This window comes from Ambystoma mexicanum, chromosome 11, assembly GCF_040938575.1.
Source record: "Ambystoma mexicanum isolate Mex_15411 chromosome 11, UKY_AmexF1_1, whole genome shotgun sequence".
In the NCBI taxonomy this organism is placed as follows: Eukaryota; Metazoa; Chordata; class Amphibia; order Caudata; family Ambystomatidae; genus Ambystoma; species Ambystoma mexicanum.
Genome location: NC_090934.1, coordinates 1250440214 through 1250458451, shown reverse-complemented (window position 1 = coordinate 1250458451; position 18238 = coordinate 1250440214). Strand labels below are relative to the sequence as shown.

Here is an 18238-nt window from a genome sequence, read left to right as displayed (position 1 = left end):
CCCTCATACCGTAAAATAGGCCAAAGTTGGAGAGGCATATACACCAGATATGAGGAAAAAAGATTGGGTGAGGGTTCTATACGGATGGCAAAGCCTTAAGCTAAGGAAGGAATGTGTTGAGGCAGGAGGAAGAGGGAGTAATAATTAGGGGGTTGTGATGGACTTCTAATCTATTAAATGGAACTAAGTGGCTTATAAACCTGGCTGTTCTGACTTTTCATTGAAAGCGGTATACACAGTAACCTCAAATGGCGACGCACCGCCAGCCACCATCTTCCCACATTCAGTGTGCGAAAACCCACAAATAGATTCAACTCACGGATGTGGGCGATGTTTATTTAGTGCTCAGCCTTAATTCTTGTCCTAATCTGATCCTGTTCTTGGTTGTAAAAAAATTCTTTTAAAGTTCGGGCAAGAACTTAACTTACTCAACACACACTAAATGACCCATTTGTTTGGCTAATCCATGAAAGGTTCTCAGCTCTTTCGGATGTTCAGCAGAACTTGCATTCCCCTGTTTAAGGTGTGTCCATTACATACATACATGCCCTTACATTTTTGATTTTATAGAAAAGGAACCAGTGTAAATATGTGAGCAGAGCAGAAAAACATGTTTCCACCATTGCCAGAAAAGAGCCGACACTGAGACGGAGTTTCCAGTAAGTGACAGAAAGAAACATCTCTAGAAATACCCTTTTCAATGACACCTGTCAAAGAGATGCCATGCTGAGTATGTGCTGGGCAAACACATATTTTTATTACTTCCTGGTGTATTCTGTATAAAACAGAGGTTTCCACCAAGTCATCATCATTGTTCAATCAATGCTCTAGAAGATCCGACCAGCGCCAAACCCACGACTTCTGGAACTAGCCGGCAGGATGGAAACAGGCAGCAAACTCGATCTAGTGGAGTCCCCTCCAGTAAGATTTTGTGTTTAACTTTCTTTACCTTATTCTGTTGTCTATAATATAAAATGCATGCCCTCCATTTCTAATGCTCTCATACACAATGTCAAAGCACGAGGCGCCATCGAGGTTGGAGGTGATGGGTGGGTTAGCAGTGGGGGACAGAGGGTGTTTCATCGCATAACATGGACATTTCCTCTGCAAGTCACCAGGTATGACTCACCAATAGCAGCGTCTAGCACAGGGTTCTGCAACCTGTGGCTCTCCAGATATTTGGACCACGATTCCCATGATCCCTCGCCATTGACTATTTTGGACAGGGCTGATGGGAGTTGTAATCCAAAATATCTGGAGGGCCAAAGGTAGTAGTCTCCTGGTCTAGCCCTTTGCTGCTCTTATCCGCCAACAGTCACTATATCTGTAAATTCACACGTTGCAATTACACCTTCAGCTGCTGATGTCATTCCCTGTAATGTTTTCAAATGTGGCTCAGAATACAGATACAGATCTAGATACCTTGTGTTTGGGAACTGAGATGCCTTTGAAACTTATTCAATTGTTTGCAAAACATATAATCTGTACAAAAAACGAATAAAATAATATTTCATTATTAGAGTTTGCAATGTATGTGTAGTATTTTAGCTGGTCCAAAAATGTATTGTAATTTGACTGTCAATCTATTGCATTTGAAGCGATCTTGGTGTCTTTGCATTGCCTCTGGGCGGCAGGTTCCCCGGCTCCATGCTTCTAACACTGCCTCTCCTCTCCCCCTGCAGGTTTACTCCATATCCCCCAAGGGCTGGACCCCTGAAAAGAGGAAGAAGGTGGTGATTATCTCTGTGGTGGTCATCGTCCTGTCTCTGATTGCGGTGGCCGCGATCCTGATTGGAGTCAAAATGACCCAGGATCACACAGAGAAAGTGAGTAGCCTTGTGTATTTCCAGCCAGACTAACACATCCTAAGAACAGACAAGGATATCTGTAAGGGGGGCATCCGGCATGGCAGCACTGAGGGAGAGGGTAAACTATTGAAAAAGCTGTTTTGTTCAGGGGAGGGCTTGGGGAAGATATAGCTCACCCAATGGGTGACTATAGTAAAACATAAAGGGTGATGGCTTGAAGGTTTAGAATCAATCTTAACCTCTCGCATTGATCTGGGCACCCTCCAGACCTTTGTTATTTGCCTGCCAAGCCATTGCAAAAGGGGAAAGACCATATGCAAATCAGGCTTGGTGTCACCCCAAAATGTGCAGTCCAGCCCAAACTGCTTTGTCACATTCCTTCTGCACGAGGCCACAAGCGTCCCCAGACATGTTTTGGCCCCATTGGGCCTCATCAGTGAGAACTAGCTTGGGTCTCTTGGCCCAGCAGGAATGGGACCCATGTTTGACATACCTGTCCTACTCATGGTGACTATAGCAAAACAAATGGGGTGATGGCTGGAAGCTGTAGCATGCATCGTAACCTCTGACATTGCTCTGAGCAACCCTCCAGACCATCGCTCTTGCAAATGGTCTTTCCTCCTCTGTAATGGCTTAGCAGGCGAAGAACGATGGTCTGGTGGATTGCCCAGACCAATTGCCAGATGTTTAAGATGAATTCTAAACCTTCCAGCCATCACCTCTTTGTTTTTGCTTTGTCACCCCAAGTGGAACGGGTATGACCAGATGTGGGTCCTGTGCATGCTGGGCCTAGAAACCAAAGCTACTCCTCACGGATGATGCTCAATGAGGCTGAAACATGTCTGGGGATGCTTGTGGTCTCGTGCAGAAGGGATGTGACCTAGCAGATTGGGTTGCACCATGCTTGATTGCATATAGTATTTCCTCTTCTGTAATGGCTTGGTAGGCGAAGCACAATGGTCTGGAGGATTGCCCGGAGCAATTACCAGATGTTTAAAATGAATTCTAAACTTTCCAGCCATCACCTTTTTGTTTTTGCATTGTCATCCCATGCATGGCCACAGAAGAAGGCAAGACCTAATCAGCCATGTCCTCGGTTACCCCCTTCCCACTCCGACAATGCCACTAGAGTCGAGGCTACCTGGCGTAGACTTCACTGCATGACACCGAGTGCCAGGAGCAGTACTGTAAATAACAGATGTTACTAGAACCTAAATATATGATACAGCTTTTATTGAATGCTTAAGGCTAAAAGGCAGTTATGGTCCTGCCAGAATTCCCAAATGTACTTGCATGTGGCACAAAGACCTCTTCTTTTGCATGTATATGTGCATGTAGCCTCATGGCTGGATGCCACGTACATGGTAGAAGTAACTGGTTTCTCTTTTGCAGCTCAAGTGTAATATGCATTAAAAGTAATTGCTGAATAGGAACATTCTGAAGTTCACCAGAGCAAGTAACGCAGACACCACCTCCTATCTTATGACTTCAAATCAGTAATTTGTTCACATGCTTGTCCCTTACAAAATGCTGAAACAGAACTCTACTAATATTATGTTCCTTAAGTGCTGATTTTTTTGGTATCAGGTAATGTTATCACCACCAATAATATCGCCATATATATGGTCGTGGGGTAAGGCTTTAGGCAATATTATTGGTGGGGATAATTTATGGGGTAAATGGGACCAGGGTTGCGGGGGTGTCGGCCGCAGGTCCATGGCTTAATATCGCTGCAAAAATATAGCGATATTTTTGGATGGTGGTATTTTTGCAGGGAGATTAACACATGGAACCGTATTTTTAGCGCATTTATATTTGGATTCTTGTATACATTATAAATGTTATAATTGCTGAACTACAAGAACCAAAATGCAATATGGTATGAACCTATGATGAGTTGTTAATTATTATTTCAAACATGTCATGGGACAACTTCAGAACTGCTTACTGCCCTGTTGGTTGCACTACTTTCAATATTTAAAGACACACGGGAGAAGCCTTTGTGAGAAAGTTATCCGCTTGCTGCTTGTAGTCATTGTTCGATAGAGGCTTGCAGCTAGTTGTTATGTATAGCAAGACTAACATTTGCAGTTTCACATAAAAAGTGGACCTGTTTGTGCACATTAAACGACGAGCATTAACGCATAGCAGGAGCCAAGACGTGTCAGGGAAAGAATCTTTGCGTTCTCTGCTGCAGTCCCTGATAACACTGCTGCCCATTACAAACGCATGTTCTAAACAAAGCGATAGTGTAACTGAAAAGGATTGGCAGCCCAGCGTGACACCTACTGGGGGTGTAGCAGAAGCAGCTGAGACACTTTCTACCACTTTCAGGGCTCTCGTGACAGCTCCTGCAGAGGCACCACCTGGTGAGAAAAACCTCCAGGACCTACACACAAAATCCTGTCACCTTCACTGTGGGGGTCTGGAGCTGCCCCCTGTTAGTATACCAGTGGTGTCGTCTTATCTGCTCACATATCTGCAGACCCCAATCCGAGCTAATATGCAGGCCTTTGACCTGGGGGTACTAGATATAGAGATACCTGGGCAAATAAACCACCAGACTTCAAGGGCTGCCCGATCATGTCCGCTTGCAAGCCCTTCATGCACTTGACATTCTCCACATCTGACTTGGAAACCCAAGCCAATGATCACAACACTCCAAGACACCTCCTCACTTTTGCAGGACTATGGTCCACCTAAGAGGCCTGGCATGCGCCCACGCTTCCACAGAACACCCTTCCCCTGCTGCATCCCTCTCCCCCTGTGTTTGTAGCATCTATTTCCCACTTTCCTACCCTCTTATCTTCCCCCTCTCCCATTTTCCTTCCTCGAGCAGACTAGGGTCTGGATAGCCCTGGTCAGGGGAGTTGCTAGGTCTGGAAAAGACCCGGGGCTAAGCTGATGTCGGAACTGTTGGGACTGGGGGCTAGCTAGTCTTTTGGCTGTAGCTGCTGAGATTCTATCCGGGGCTACAACCAAATGATCAGGGGCTATAGCCCCCTTAGCCCCCCCCTAGCAACGCCCCTGGCCCTGGTCACCACTCCACTGACAAGCCTCGTCGTTCTGAAACTACCACGGTGCTGATTTGGCACATCATCAAAGCCTTTTACCATAACAGAACGTAACATAACATGCCGGTGGAGATTTCAAAGTCCCAATGGATATTTACTTTTGGAAATAATCTTTATTCCTGGGAATAAGGTTTTTACCCACATAAGAGGATCGTGTAACAGAAGGGAATCAGCTGCTAATAGTATCAGCCGCTAACACTATCAGCCGCTAATAGTATCAGCCGCTAATAGTATCTGTCCAATGAACCAGCACTTCTCCGCTGACCCTATCGTACTGTAACACTGTGCCCTGGCATGCTCGAGAGGTTCCCTCTCTAATGCAAGACATACACACACAAGAGACTCCAGCAGGAATATGGGCCTCATGACAAGATTCAGCAGTATATTGGTGGTAAATCTGCTGAAATACCCCCAAATGGAATTACTGTTACCACCACGTTGTCCTGTGGATATGCAGTGGGATTACAAATGGTGGTAGGCAGTGTAGGTCCCCATTTTGATGAAGAAAAATCCTCTATGACAAATCCTATGGAATCTGAGATCCTACAGACTTTTCTGGTGCATTGACATCAAATTATGCCCGCAGCAGTAACAGGCATATCCAGGAGCGGTAGAGCGGTTCATAGTATGGCCTGGCAAGCTACCCCTGGCATTCCACCAAACTATCAAGGCTTCTCAGCTACTGCTTTCTTGCCCACCTGGCATTCATGCATTCCACTCACGTCTGTCCAACCGACTCCCGGCTACCCCTTACCCAAGCCTTCTGCTCCTCATTGGCACTGCCATCTTTCCAAATGTTAAAGTCCATCGGGGCACAAGTCCTAAAGTCCTAAATAAAAAGGTGAGGGCATCCCTTGACATACGCAATGGGAAGTGATGTCACACGAAGTGAACATATCTTAAAGCAAAATAGTTCATTCAATTGCCTTTCCTGGTCAAAGAAAGTGCAAAGGAAAAGCGAGCAAGCGTCTTTCAGAGAATTAATCATCAATTAGTAAACATTAACCTCAGAGAAGATATTTCTCCTGCAAAGTCTTAGTGGTGAGCCCCTTTTAAAACCAAGAACCTGCATTGAAATATTCACTGCAAAGCAAAATCCCAACGTGAGGCATTGCATGCCAATTGCGCTCGTGCTTTCGCGTGGTCTAGTGGCCAATTTTCTGGTTTGACAAATTGAGGACCGAGGGTCCAATCCTGCCTTCAGCACTGGTCATAGTGGATTCGTTTTTGTTTAGGGAAAAGGGGGCAGATGCCACCCACCCACGTGTACCCTCGACTTGTACCCAGTGAAGTCCCTATCATGGAACCTAGCGTTTTAAGCTCCTCTCTCGGTTTCACTTTAATTCTAAGTTTACTTAGAAGTGTCTTTTCTCTCTTATGCTGTGCACACAACAGACGAGCAAAAACCTGCCTTCTGTGGGTGGCACAAGTCAAAAAGTATATCAGCCAGTAAGTGTGTGTATGCGCTGGCAGATTGTGGGGGGGAGTCCAGGGAGAGCGTCTGCTTAACATGAACATGCATCCCTGGTTCACAAGGGGGTGCGCTTTTGTGTGTGCCAGTCCATGCGGCTGTCCCCTTGTGAGTGGTCTCCCCCGTCCCAGGCCAAGCACAGGGTAATCGCAATACTGTCTGGATCGATTGGCCCCCGGTGTAAACACTCACTGAGCGCATGCGCGGTCCCATCATTTATGGTAACATTTCCATCCCGAGACACGAGTGGACCTGAATAACATTACACGTGCAGCGGCAGACCCTTTAATAGTCGGCATCCAGCAATCTCCTCAGTCGACGGAACAAATGTAAGCAAGCCAGGTAACCCATATGCATGCCGCCGTAATGGAGGACCATAACATCTACTACTGGAAAAGTGGCAAGGTCTTTGCAAAGAGCATGCATATCGGTGAAATTGCACTCATACACAGGGTTCCACGAAGCTTCCACTCCTTCCTAACCAAAAGTGGCTTCAAAGTGTTTTTTCAGGGCTTAGGTGTGCACATATATGACAAAGGGATCACTTACTGTGAACACAATGCGGTTCACCATGTCAGCCACCCTCAGTACGCAGAGTATAATGTACAACAGTTTCACCTCCCCGCCCTGTTAACCACTCCCACACTTCCTGATTGGCTAATCCCCACACTGCCATGGCAATTGGCCAAGGTGGTGTAAAGGGCAGATTTTGGCACGTGCGCCTCCCAAAGTAGCATGAGGGCCGCACCCCAGTAAAGCTGGAGCAGTCCTTCTTCCCTTTGCACTATCTTTTCTGCAGCTGTACTTCATTGGGTTAAAGCACGTCCACTACACAGTTCAATGAAAGTATGCAGATTTCTCCACCCGCATACATCCACATAGCCACCTAGGATGTGCCACGTGTACCCCATGAAAGTACTGCCTAATCCGCTACCTTTTACGGGATAGTGAGGGTGCTGGGAGGTTAAACAATATCAAACTGGGTAGAGGATGCAGTCTTGCATCGTGCATGTGTAAAGGTTTTCATTTTTTATTTTGGGTTCGATGTGAGTGTGAGCAATTCTTTTTGTATTTTCTCTTTATATGCATTTCTGGTTGCCTCTCCTCACATTTTTACCACATTCTGGTCAAGGCTTTTTGCACAGTGTAAAAGAAAATGGCATTGCCAATGGCGCTCAAATAAATGCCATTTCTACGGAACCACTACATATTTTGCGACTTCATGATCTCATAGTGGGTGGGGAACATGCCAGCAGTCTGCATAAACAAGCATAATTCTGTTTATAGCACACCTTCTGACCTCTGGCTGGGGACAGATTACACCGTCATGGACCCATACTCCCCTTGGCAGCAGGAAAAATACACATCACTGCGGTCAGCAACCTCTTCAGGTGACGGATTAATCGTCCACACGACATGTAACCCAAATGTAGACTTCCATAGTGCACCATGACAAAGTCAATGTTCGTAATGGACGCCACATATCTGCCCAGGCGAGCCACCCCCCCAAACCTGCAGCCACCCTGACAGGCCCACAAAGTGTCCACTCCTTCCAAACCGAAATTACCAGCAACGCCTCTTTGCACACAAAACCTGTGCAGATGGCGCACAAAGGTATCACCAACGATAAGCACTCTGCGTCTCTCCATCGCGACCACCCTCAGGACACTGTATTGGGACGAAATGGTACCACCCCTTCCTGTGAACCACGCCCTAAACTCATAATTGCCTTTTTCCCACAATTCCATTTCCCTTTCCACATTGCTCATAATGACAGGATGTGCACGTGCGCTTTCCCATCGACAGTGAGGGCCGCGGCCCAGTAAAGCTCAGACGATACTTCTTCCCTTTGCACGGTCACTTTTTGTAACACTTCCCCATTGGGTGCTGTCAAATATTCAAACACGCATGCAGCAATTGCATACAAAACCTATGCATTGCACACTGTCATTTCTATACACTACTCCATATTGAGCATTAAACAGTCTTACTACACATTCCGTTTGATAGCAAAGACCCTCTACCAGAAACTTCTGCTAAAGAATGCACGATTGCAGCATCCACAAAGATCCTAAGATGCACCCAGCACACCTTTGGCCATGCACACAACATGGTAGCCCTTTCCACACCCACCACAACAATATACATTCAAGCAAGCGACCATGTTGGCACCTAACATTATGCCCATACGTAACATACGTAGCGGCACTTCTACCCAACTCCCCCACACCATAAAATACCCATTCACGAAACAAACCGTGTCTCACTTAGAAGAATTCACAAACATACCACAGCCTGCACCACCCCTATTCACTGCTGCACCACCCCTATGCACTGCCATTCACAAAGTATTGTGTGACTGCCAACCTATGCACAACAGCTTCACAACATTGGGTCCTGCTTCAATAAATCGGCACACAGCAGAGTAACCAACCACATTTAAGCTGCTCTTCTACTATACCCACTTCCATAATGACATTACATACACACTGCACCCTGTGGCCACACTACACAACTTCTCACTTCACCCTCTCCTGCCGCACACCAAATACTGTAGCATATTGCAACTATTACCAGAACCACGGAATGCACAATAAACACTTTGCAACTCACTTGTGGTGCTGTAGCACATCCACAATGTGCTCATCACCCATTCTCCAAAGATCGCCACCCTGTGCCTCATGCACTGTGAAACCTGCATTGCTCCACTGGGTGTGCTCCTTACACACATTCCCTGCACCGTAATGCAACCATGATTGTCAGCATGTCACCAACTACCACTATGCACATATGCACCACTGGCACCAGGACTCCTAACCAACCTCCACACCGCAATGGACATGCACAGTGTTACATGCAACAGTAACCAAAATGTGTAAACATTACACTATCTCCGGCACCCTTACGTGCTTTCATTCATATACTATTGTCTTACCCTCTCCAACTCAGAAAGAATTGTGTCACTGCCAACTTCACCACAACATGTTTACTACATAACCCATACTGCACACATTGTGCACACACCACACTATCCAAGCACCTACAAGCTGCCCTTCAACCGTACCCTCTACCATACTGACAGTATGCAAACACTGCACCCAGTGCCCACACTACATGACTTTGCAGTACAGCATCTCCAACCACAGCGCATGCATGCAACTGTGTGCCCAACTACTGCATCCTATCCGCAGCGCACAGGCACCCACACTTCCACCCAACCTATGTCATGTGCAATACACCCCCCTTCTGCAATTGACTTGCCACCACTCACCATGAAAAGAGGTCGCTGCAAACAGGTTGCGGCAGAAGCTATGGGGCCGTTACGACAGCTGCCTCCAATCACCACACAAAGTACTCGCCTGCATATGTCACATGAACTACTTCTCACTCCCCCACCCGTTCCCTCCCTTATTGATGCCAGCACATTCCGTTCGGTACATTTTCCAAACCCTTCCGCCGATACACCATGGCGGCTTTCCCAAAAAATGTTAACGCACACCACACTTCCTTCCAGCCAACCACCGGCCGCGTCCAAACTTCTCTGACAGCACGCCATACCGCGAGCCAATGACACTTCTGTCCGCGGACCCAGATATCACAAATTTTCTGGGATGTGCATTTCAGTTCTTTGCAACAAAAGTACTGGTCCGGTTTCCACCAAACACACAAAAGCACGCTTTCTGACACAAGCCCCTGCTGCAAATTTGGTGAAAATCCGTCTGGCTGTTCGGCCTGTAGCCGCACGCAAAGTTTTTCCCCATTCAGTCTATGGAAGAAAAAGAATAATTTGGCACCCCCGCTCTTCCTATGAGTTTACCAACTTAACCATAACTACCACGGCCGTGTAATAAAAACATCACCTATTGTCAAGTTTCAATAATGTAAATGGTGCTGCTAGTAACTTCTATTGGTTTTCCCCGGGCCGGGGATTATGGGATTGGTGGGCGAATGTCTACCTGGGTTGCCCACATTGTCAACAGCGTGTCATCCTGAAGGGTTGGGAAGGGGGCAGGCCTGCACTATTGGTTGGAGGGTTCTGTGGGATATGTTTAATTGTGCTGGAGGAAGGCACAGATTGTAGGCAGCTAACTGCCAGTTTGCATGTGCTTTCAAAATAGAAATGCCCCTTGGAAGTTCTTCGGTAAGAACGCCTTGTTAAATGGTCTCCTAAATAGGCTACTAGTAAATCGCACCCACTTTAAAAGCTCTGCTTTAAGAAAGCAATCAGCTGTGGTTAAGAGGCCTGCAGCGCCTATTGGGCCACTGGGAGGGGGGCATTTGTCTCGCCAGTGTCGCAACAGGATGTTAACAGGTGATAAGTTGACTCAACAGAAGAAACAAAAGGGAGCCAAACCTCGAGGTAAAACCTGTCATCATGCATGGTGCAGCGTGTACCGCTCGTGTGCTGAGAGTGCGCTGCAGCAAGGTTACATACTCTGAGCCGAAGGCCCACGCGGCAGCCTCCAAGAAGGGGGAGTCAACGACACCCTCTGAGCAGGGCCCCATGAGCGCTGGGCCAAGTGCACCTAGCTCCGGCCGTGTTTGGAAGTGTAACCTAGAGCACTGGTACTTGGTAACACTAGTTAATTTTCATTTTGAAGTGTGGACCTTTAGTTGAAAGGGTCACAAAAGAGCCACATTTAAAATCATGCCTGCTTGCACGAGCAAACACTGCCCATGAGTCACGGCCTGCCTGAGGCGCACACACAGGGAGGTTGGGGGCTGTGCAGCCAGCACCTTAACGACATGCAAACACACTTCTTGCGTTGCCAGTAAAGCCTTTCTTATGCGTGATGGCCAGGACATTTCCAACTGAAAGACCCCAAACAGCACCAGCTACCTTCATATCTATGCACACTTTCAAATCAGTTAAAGAGAGCAACAGAATTAAGCCCCTTTTTAACGATGTGTTTATACTCATGATGTCTACTAGCTTGACATGCAAAAAAAAGGTTGCTTAATGTCCATAGTCAAATGTTCTTAACATTACGCATAACAAGCTGGAGGTTTGTTACGAAGAATCTCCATACCTAACTTATTTCATGACACAACTTCCTTCCGTGTGCCTCTCAAAGTAGTGAAACTACCATTGTGTTAAAAAGGAGATGTTTCAGGCTTGCATTGCTTGCATTATTTTGCATTCTGGGACTTATAGTTTTCCTTTCAGTATGTCAAAAATAAAGCTACAGTAATACTCTCTGAGCTAAACATGTTTCTATAAGGATTCGTATGTTGTCGGGTTGCTGCAATTCGTGTAATTTGCAAGTACATTTCATAAGGCAGTATTATTTTAGACATTGAAATCCAAACGTCAAATATTTCTACCACGTAAATTTTGGTAGGTGTGTGGCAAAGTGCTTCAAAAAATCCCACATTCCCTTTTTTGCCAAAGTGTGAATCCTAGGCAAAGGAGCTGATCTCACTCTTACATAACTGCACACATTAGAGTCCTTATAAGTTCACACTATATGAACAAAAAATGCCCTAACAGCGGGGCAGATTTAATCATTTTAGGGACAATATATTGTACTGTTCTACTCCTGTCAGCGACCGCCAGTGCCGCCACCTAGAACCACACCACTTCAGATGACATGTAGACATATAGGCCCTCATTACAACCCCGGCGCTAAACCATGGCGCTATTAGCACCATGGTTGGTGCCGGTGTTGTAACGAGTCTGCCATGGTGGAATGGGGAAATACCGCCCCATTCCAAGGTTGGCGGGGCGGTATTTCCCCATTTCACCTTGGCCCTTCCCCATTCCCATTTTCCCCCCATAGGGCTCAATGGGACTGGGGAAGGCGCTAAGTATGGTACCGCATATTGCGGTACCGTAATTAGCACCGAGGTCCCTTTGCGGCACCCTACTTTAACGGCTGGTAAAACCAGACGTTAAGGTCGGGTCCCGCAAAGGGTCCTCGTAATCAGGCGTTAAGGGTTTAACGGCGCCGACACCTTTTACGGCGCCGTTAAACCCTTAACACCAGGGTCGTAATGACCCCCATAGTCTCACCACCCATTCAGTGCACCAGAGATGTGTGCATAGCAAGTAACAGCAGCAGAACCAATCCTCATGTCCTCCTCTGGCGCCAGTGCCAGTCACGGAAGTTGCTTGGGCATCCAAAGCACTGCCCCAAATGTGAATGGGTGAAGCCCTGCTGTACGGCCTGTTATGCTATGTTATTGAATCTTGCACAGCGTGCCTTGTGCCATTTTCATGGTTTCTAGGAGCTTCAGGAACTGCAGGATGTAGGGTAGAGGACATATTTAGTAGCAGGGCAAGATTGCTTTGTTGCAATGCTGATGTGTGCAGATCTGAAAAGAGATGGCTCTCGGTAGGGAGCATGTTTTAGGTATTTTGTGAGCTGTCTGTAGCAGTGCTTAATGTGTGCTCCAGGTTGTTAAAGTAATTGTGTGGTTGTCTGTGCCGTCTGCCAGAGCAGTCCTTAAGGAGTGCAGAGAGCTGTCTTGGTGTAGCTGCAGTGGGTGAATGTGGTGTTTAGGGAAATGCAGTGCTCCTCCTGGTGGTGTACATTCCACTGTGCAATATGGGCTGTTTTGGTGGCGGAGTTGTGTGTCGAGATATGTTGTTGGTTAGGGAGGGAAGGATAATGGTAGTGACGTGGTTATTGTTACCATGGTTTAGGGCAATCAGTGCCAAACTTGATTGCATGGACACCCCATGCAAGCGCAGGAATTTGGGGCTTTCAAAGTGCACTTTAGACAGCAACCATTAGACCACCAGAGTAGCACTCGCCTCTTTTCTCCCCTTCACAACTGCATGTATCACAACATAGCCACACATTATTAAAGCAATGAAGTCCAACGAGAAGTTTGAGAACCAAAGTTTATGTGCCAAACATTAACAAACACAATCAAAGACATATGGGGGAGAGGGGGGTGTCCAATAAATGATCAGTATGATGTGCGGGGAAGGGTCTTAAGTGGGTATGGGTCTCACTTCCCCATACCGTCTGTGAACAACGGGAAGCACTTTTATTATGCGATTTCCTCACCTGCGTATCTGGCAGTTCATCTGAACACACTGCATACAATCACTGATCATCACTGATTGCATGCAGCGGTCCTGCGGAGCCGTCCACACACAGGCACAGAGTTGAAGAGAGCACATAATGAGAGCTTCCCATACAGAGATCTCTTACAAACATGTCAACCTGCCCCGTTTCATTCGGGAGATACTAGTCCTGTCCTGGATTTAACTTTGCATTCTGGGACTTGTAGTCCTGGGTGTCTGTATTATAAATCTAGGACTAGAGGTCCCACAATGCAAAGTTAAAACCAAGACTGGACTTGAATCTCCTGAATGGAGCATGTTGGCGTGTATGGTCTTACATTATGATTCCCTCACTTCCGTCTATGGACGCCTTGATAGAACACACTGCATGCAATCAGTGATGTGCTCTCGCAGTGACATCTTTGTTTCAGTTGCCTTTGTTTGGACCGATTTGCAGTTTTTAATATACGATGCTAAACAAGTGGTGTTGCATGCACAGAAATCATATTTTGATCAAACATTTAGGCTCATTGAGAAGTATTTGGTCGTGGCTAGTTCCTAACTCCTTTTGGGTTATAGATGGGTTTCCTTTTCTGGCAAGCCTGAACAATACACATATGCGCAGACATGTGGTCTGCTTTGCTACACTAGCTTTCTACGCAAGAAAGGGCAGGAAGTTATGCTTGCATAAGACAAACACATAGCGGCCAAGTTGTTCGTCTTGACAATCACGGCTACCCTCACCTTTCGAACTGGTTGGCTCATAGCAAGCAATATGGCTTTCTACCAATTCCCCATGCCTCAAATTAGTGTTAGCTGTCCCTGCTTTTCTCCCGCATAATGCCCACTATCTTTCTTTATGCCAGAAGTCTGAAACCTGTGGCTCTTTAGATGTTTTGGACTACAACTCTCGTGATCCCTCGCCATTGACTATTAAGGCTAGGGCTAAGAGGAGTTGTAGTCCAAAACATCTGGAGAGCCAAAGACTGCAGACCCTTGCACTATATGGTACCTTCAGCGATGCACTCGGCTTACTCTCTGACCCAGCACTGCCTTAGAACCCACAAAATCCCATATTCCGCCTCAAAATTCAGGTCCTTTGTCCATGTAGCACCTCGCCACTCGTACGTCCTCGCATGACACGTGACCACCACCTCACCCGCGGTGGCCCGCCTCCGGTCACCGGGGCGGGTCACGTCCTGTGTCGGGGTCCCCCAACGGTGCACACCGACACTGCGGTCACGCAGTTGATTGTAGGCAGGGGTCAACCTGCACCGTCCAGATCACCGGACGAATTACCCCAAGGCCAGAGACCAGCAGTAGAAGCCTCGGCACTGGGGGCACACAGGCGAGGCTGCAAGGAAAGGCCGTGACCACGAGCAGTTACCCCACACGGAAAAGACACAAGTTGCCGCTTCCTGGTGCTCTGCTGCACTCCCTTGTGCGTGCCAGCAAAGCCCCTTTTATTAGAGAGGCGTCATGACGGTGTCATGAGGCTCTCTCGTATTAGAAACACTAGACCCACACATAACATCACCTATATGCGACACCGTCCTCCTGGACCAACGAAGATACTATACGACAAAACAATATCACAATCGAAAACGGATTCACATTTCTGGTTAAGATGACCCCAGAAACTAAGAAAACACAAATAAGTGCACAAAATATGTATTCTAGAAAACTTGACATCATCTCAGCTTGCTCATTGTTTTCTTCACTACAAAAAACGTGAGTAAATTTAACATTAATCTTCACTGAGTTTCTTTTCATTTCAGATTTTTCAGATGTCTTTTAAAAATCCAGACGGCTCTAACTCCCAGCAGACTGCCACAGTCAACAAGCAGGAGAGCGTGGCGACGTTTTACGTGACCGGGAAAAACTCCTCGTCCACCATCCTGTACGACTACACCAACGTAAGTCCTGGAGCTCGCCTGCTTAGCAGGACTGTGAAAAGTTAACACCACACACGGCGCCATTTTAAAGAGATGAACTGCGTTGCGCACAGCTCCAAATTGCATGGAGTTCAGTTATGATGGTGGACTCAGCTTGATTTTCCAATCACGAAAATTGTATCTCAAAATGCAGAGCGTGGCAGACGTGATAGTCTCCGGCGTTAGACCGGAAACTCTGGGCTTCCAGGCTCTTCTTCTTCTTCTTAATTACTGAAAGCGTGGACACACCCACGCAGGCACTTCCCCATCCAATAGGATGATGTGCACCAATTCACCAATTAACACATAGCCCACATAAACTCACAACTCCTCCCACCGCCCCGTCTGCCTCACAAAATCCAACAACACACTGCTCCTCCTCCTGCCTCTCACCTCGTCACATCCCAGCAAAGCCTTCCCACTCATCTCAGCCACACCCAGTGCAGACAACCGAACCCTCATCAATTCTCTCTCTACAACATGTCTCTCGCACCTGAGCAAAAAATGCCCCACAGTCTCAGGCACCCCACACACTGCACAGTCCCTCGACTCACGCTTCCCCACTCGATACAGTCATTCAGCCTCACATGTCCTATTCTCAACCGATTCAGCATCACCTCCTCCCCCCTCCTCCATTCCAGACTCCCCGCATCCACCTTCACTGACACTTTCCCACGGACACCGAACATCCACCTGCCCTTCACCCCACTCACCCAGGTTTCCTGCTACTCTTCCATGACCCGTCTCACCACCACAGCATTTACCTCATCCACACTCAAAGGCAGCCTCACATCAATCGCTCCCCTTCTCATACCCTCACCCACCGCCCGATCCACCAACTCATTACCCAAAATGCCACTGTGACTGGGAACCCACGCCAACTCCAAATCCATTCCCCCACGCACACACCGATCAATCTTCCTCCTGATGTCCAGGCTCTTCTCTGCGTCTCCGGGTAAGAGCGTACGTCTCCGAGTTTACGGCAGTGCCGCCAAATTCCCCGACACCTTCATCTGATTGGCTATAAACATACTGCTAACGGACAATGACATGGAGGTGTTTGGGCAGATAAATAGCATTGCGAGCAAATCCTGCCCCCTTTCTGGCATCACACTGTGGTGTTTGCCTTTTATTTAAACTATGTGGACGAGGCAAGTGGGTGGAGTCTTGTGTGGGTGTGGGTGGGGCGTTGGGGTGACATAGAGTTGCGGGTTTTTCTTTTTTAAATGTAGGCAGGTCTGGAGCATGGAACAATGGTGACTTGAATGAATGTCTGCCTATATTATCTATCTCAATAGAAGCATTCATGTACTCCAAAATGGGAATTAATTTTTTTTTTACATAAACTCGTAAATTGTGAACCTTCACTGGTATTACTTCTATTTAGAAAGTTACGAAGTTCTGTGACATGTATTTATAAACTACTGGTACTGCCCAGAGTTGCCCGGGTCTGTAGCTGACATGCATGAGGGTCTGCTACAGACATGCCAACATTCTGAATCCCTTGAGAGGGAGATTTCAGCACCAAAATCGGGAGAATGTATTTTCCCCATAGGAATGAACTGGGGATATTGTTATTTTAGGCAGGAGACAGTAACAAATAGTACAGTTTTTAATGAAAAAATCGGGAGTCTCCCGCCTGAATCGGGAGGGTTGTCATGTATGCTGCTATAGCCTTGTGTATGTTTTTTAGTGCCATAACTTCCAATTTTTGGAAAAGTTGCAAACTCGGCAATCTCCCAAAATCACCTATCCTGATAGCATAGGGCCGGACCCTGCCCTGTGCAGGGCAAATGGGTGGGGTTGGTCAGATTTCACCATCGCCAGTACACCCCATAATGGCATGCTGACCTTGGGCCAAAATTTCAGCCCCTCAACTGTTGTGGAGCTGGAGCCAACAATCGCAAAATTGCCAATCTCCCCAAACTGCCTATAGTGATAGCACAGGGCCGGACCCCACCCTGTGCAGGGCGAATGAGTGGGGTTGGTTAAGTTTCACTGTCGGCAGTGCACCGCAGACTGTTATGTCGATGGTAGGCCAACATTTCATCCCACCAACTGTTATGGGGCTGGAGCCAACCCCGAACATAGAAACACACATTCACCAATATATATCTCTAGGTAGAGAGCATCCCTAGAGAACCAAATATTAAGATTATTAGTTTAGTACGTGAATGGGAAGGTGGGAACAGAGCTAACAGTAAAGTAGTTTACTGCTGTGATATACGCATAAGACTACCAGAGAAATAGCAATACCAGAGAAATTCAATATGAGTTAAGCTGGCCACACTGATTGCAAAGTGATGCACTCATCTTGACCTCAGCCAATTATAAATGCTATCAGTGTGAGGGTCTATTCATTATTCCAGGTGGGAGCCGTGGGTGTCAGCAATAGATGCTTGCAAAAGGAAAAACAGCAAAATGTGCAATTGGCAAGATTTCAAAAGCCGCTGGCAATTACTGTGACTTCACTAAACTTTCACAGCTGAAGCGGTCTATTGCATTTTTCTGTTAAATTTTGTTTAATGGAAAGAGGAGGATTTGGTGGATTTTCAAGCTGATAAAGGGTCAAGGATTTGGTTAATCTGAAAGCGAATGCAAGAGGTTCTGCTTGATTTTCAGACTGTCGCAGCGGCACTTGCTTGATGTAAGAGCCTCCTCTTGAAGAAATAGCTCCTTAACACTTAGGTGCACACCCCCTCCAGTCCCCAACTAACCTGCGACTGGGAGATCTGCTCTCCTGTTTCCTTCCCTTGCTGCCATATTGCCCCCCATTCCTGATTGTTAGCTCCAGGCTCGCTTCCTTCCCTTGCCGCCATATTGCCCCCATTTCCCATTGCGAGCTCCCGTCTCGCTTTCTTCCCTTGCTACCATATTGCACCCCATTCCACATTGTTAGCTCCCGGCTCGCTTCCTTCCCTTGCTGTCATATTGCC

The 18238-nt window shown here is 47.0% G+C and overlaps 1 protein-coding gene across 1 annotated transcript in view; it reads left to right on the top strand.

Moving 5' to 3' along the window:
- Window positions 1-801: 801 nt before the first annotated feature.
- The window catches only part of LOC138504282 (surfactant protein C-like), a 34444-nt gene continuing 17007 nt past the window's right edge, over window positions 802-18238 (top strand). The window contains exons 1-3 of the mRNA XM_069624669.1: window positions 802-921; window positions 1683-1826; window positions 15147-15284. Coding sequence (XP_069480770.1) covers window positions 880-921; window positions 1683-1826; window positions 15147-15284 — 324 coding nt within the window. The 5' untranslated portion in view covers window positions 802-879. The remainder of the gene's footprint in view (window positions 922-1682; window positions 1827-15146; window positions 15285-18238) is intronic.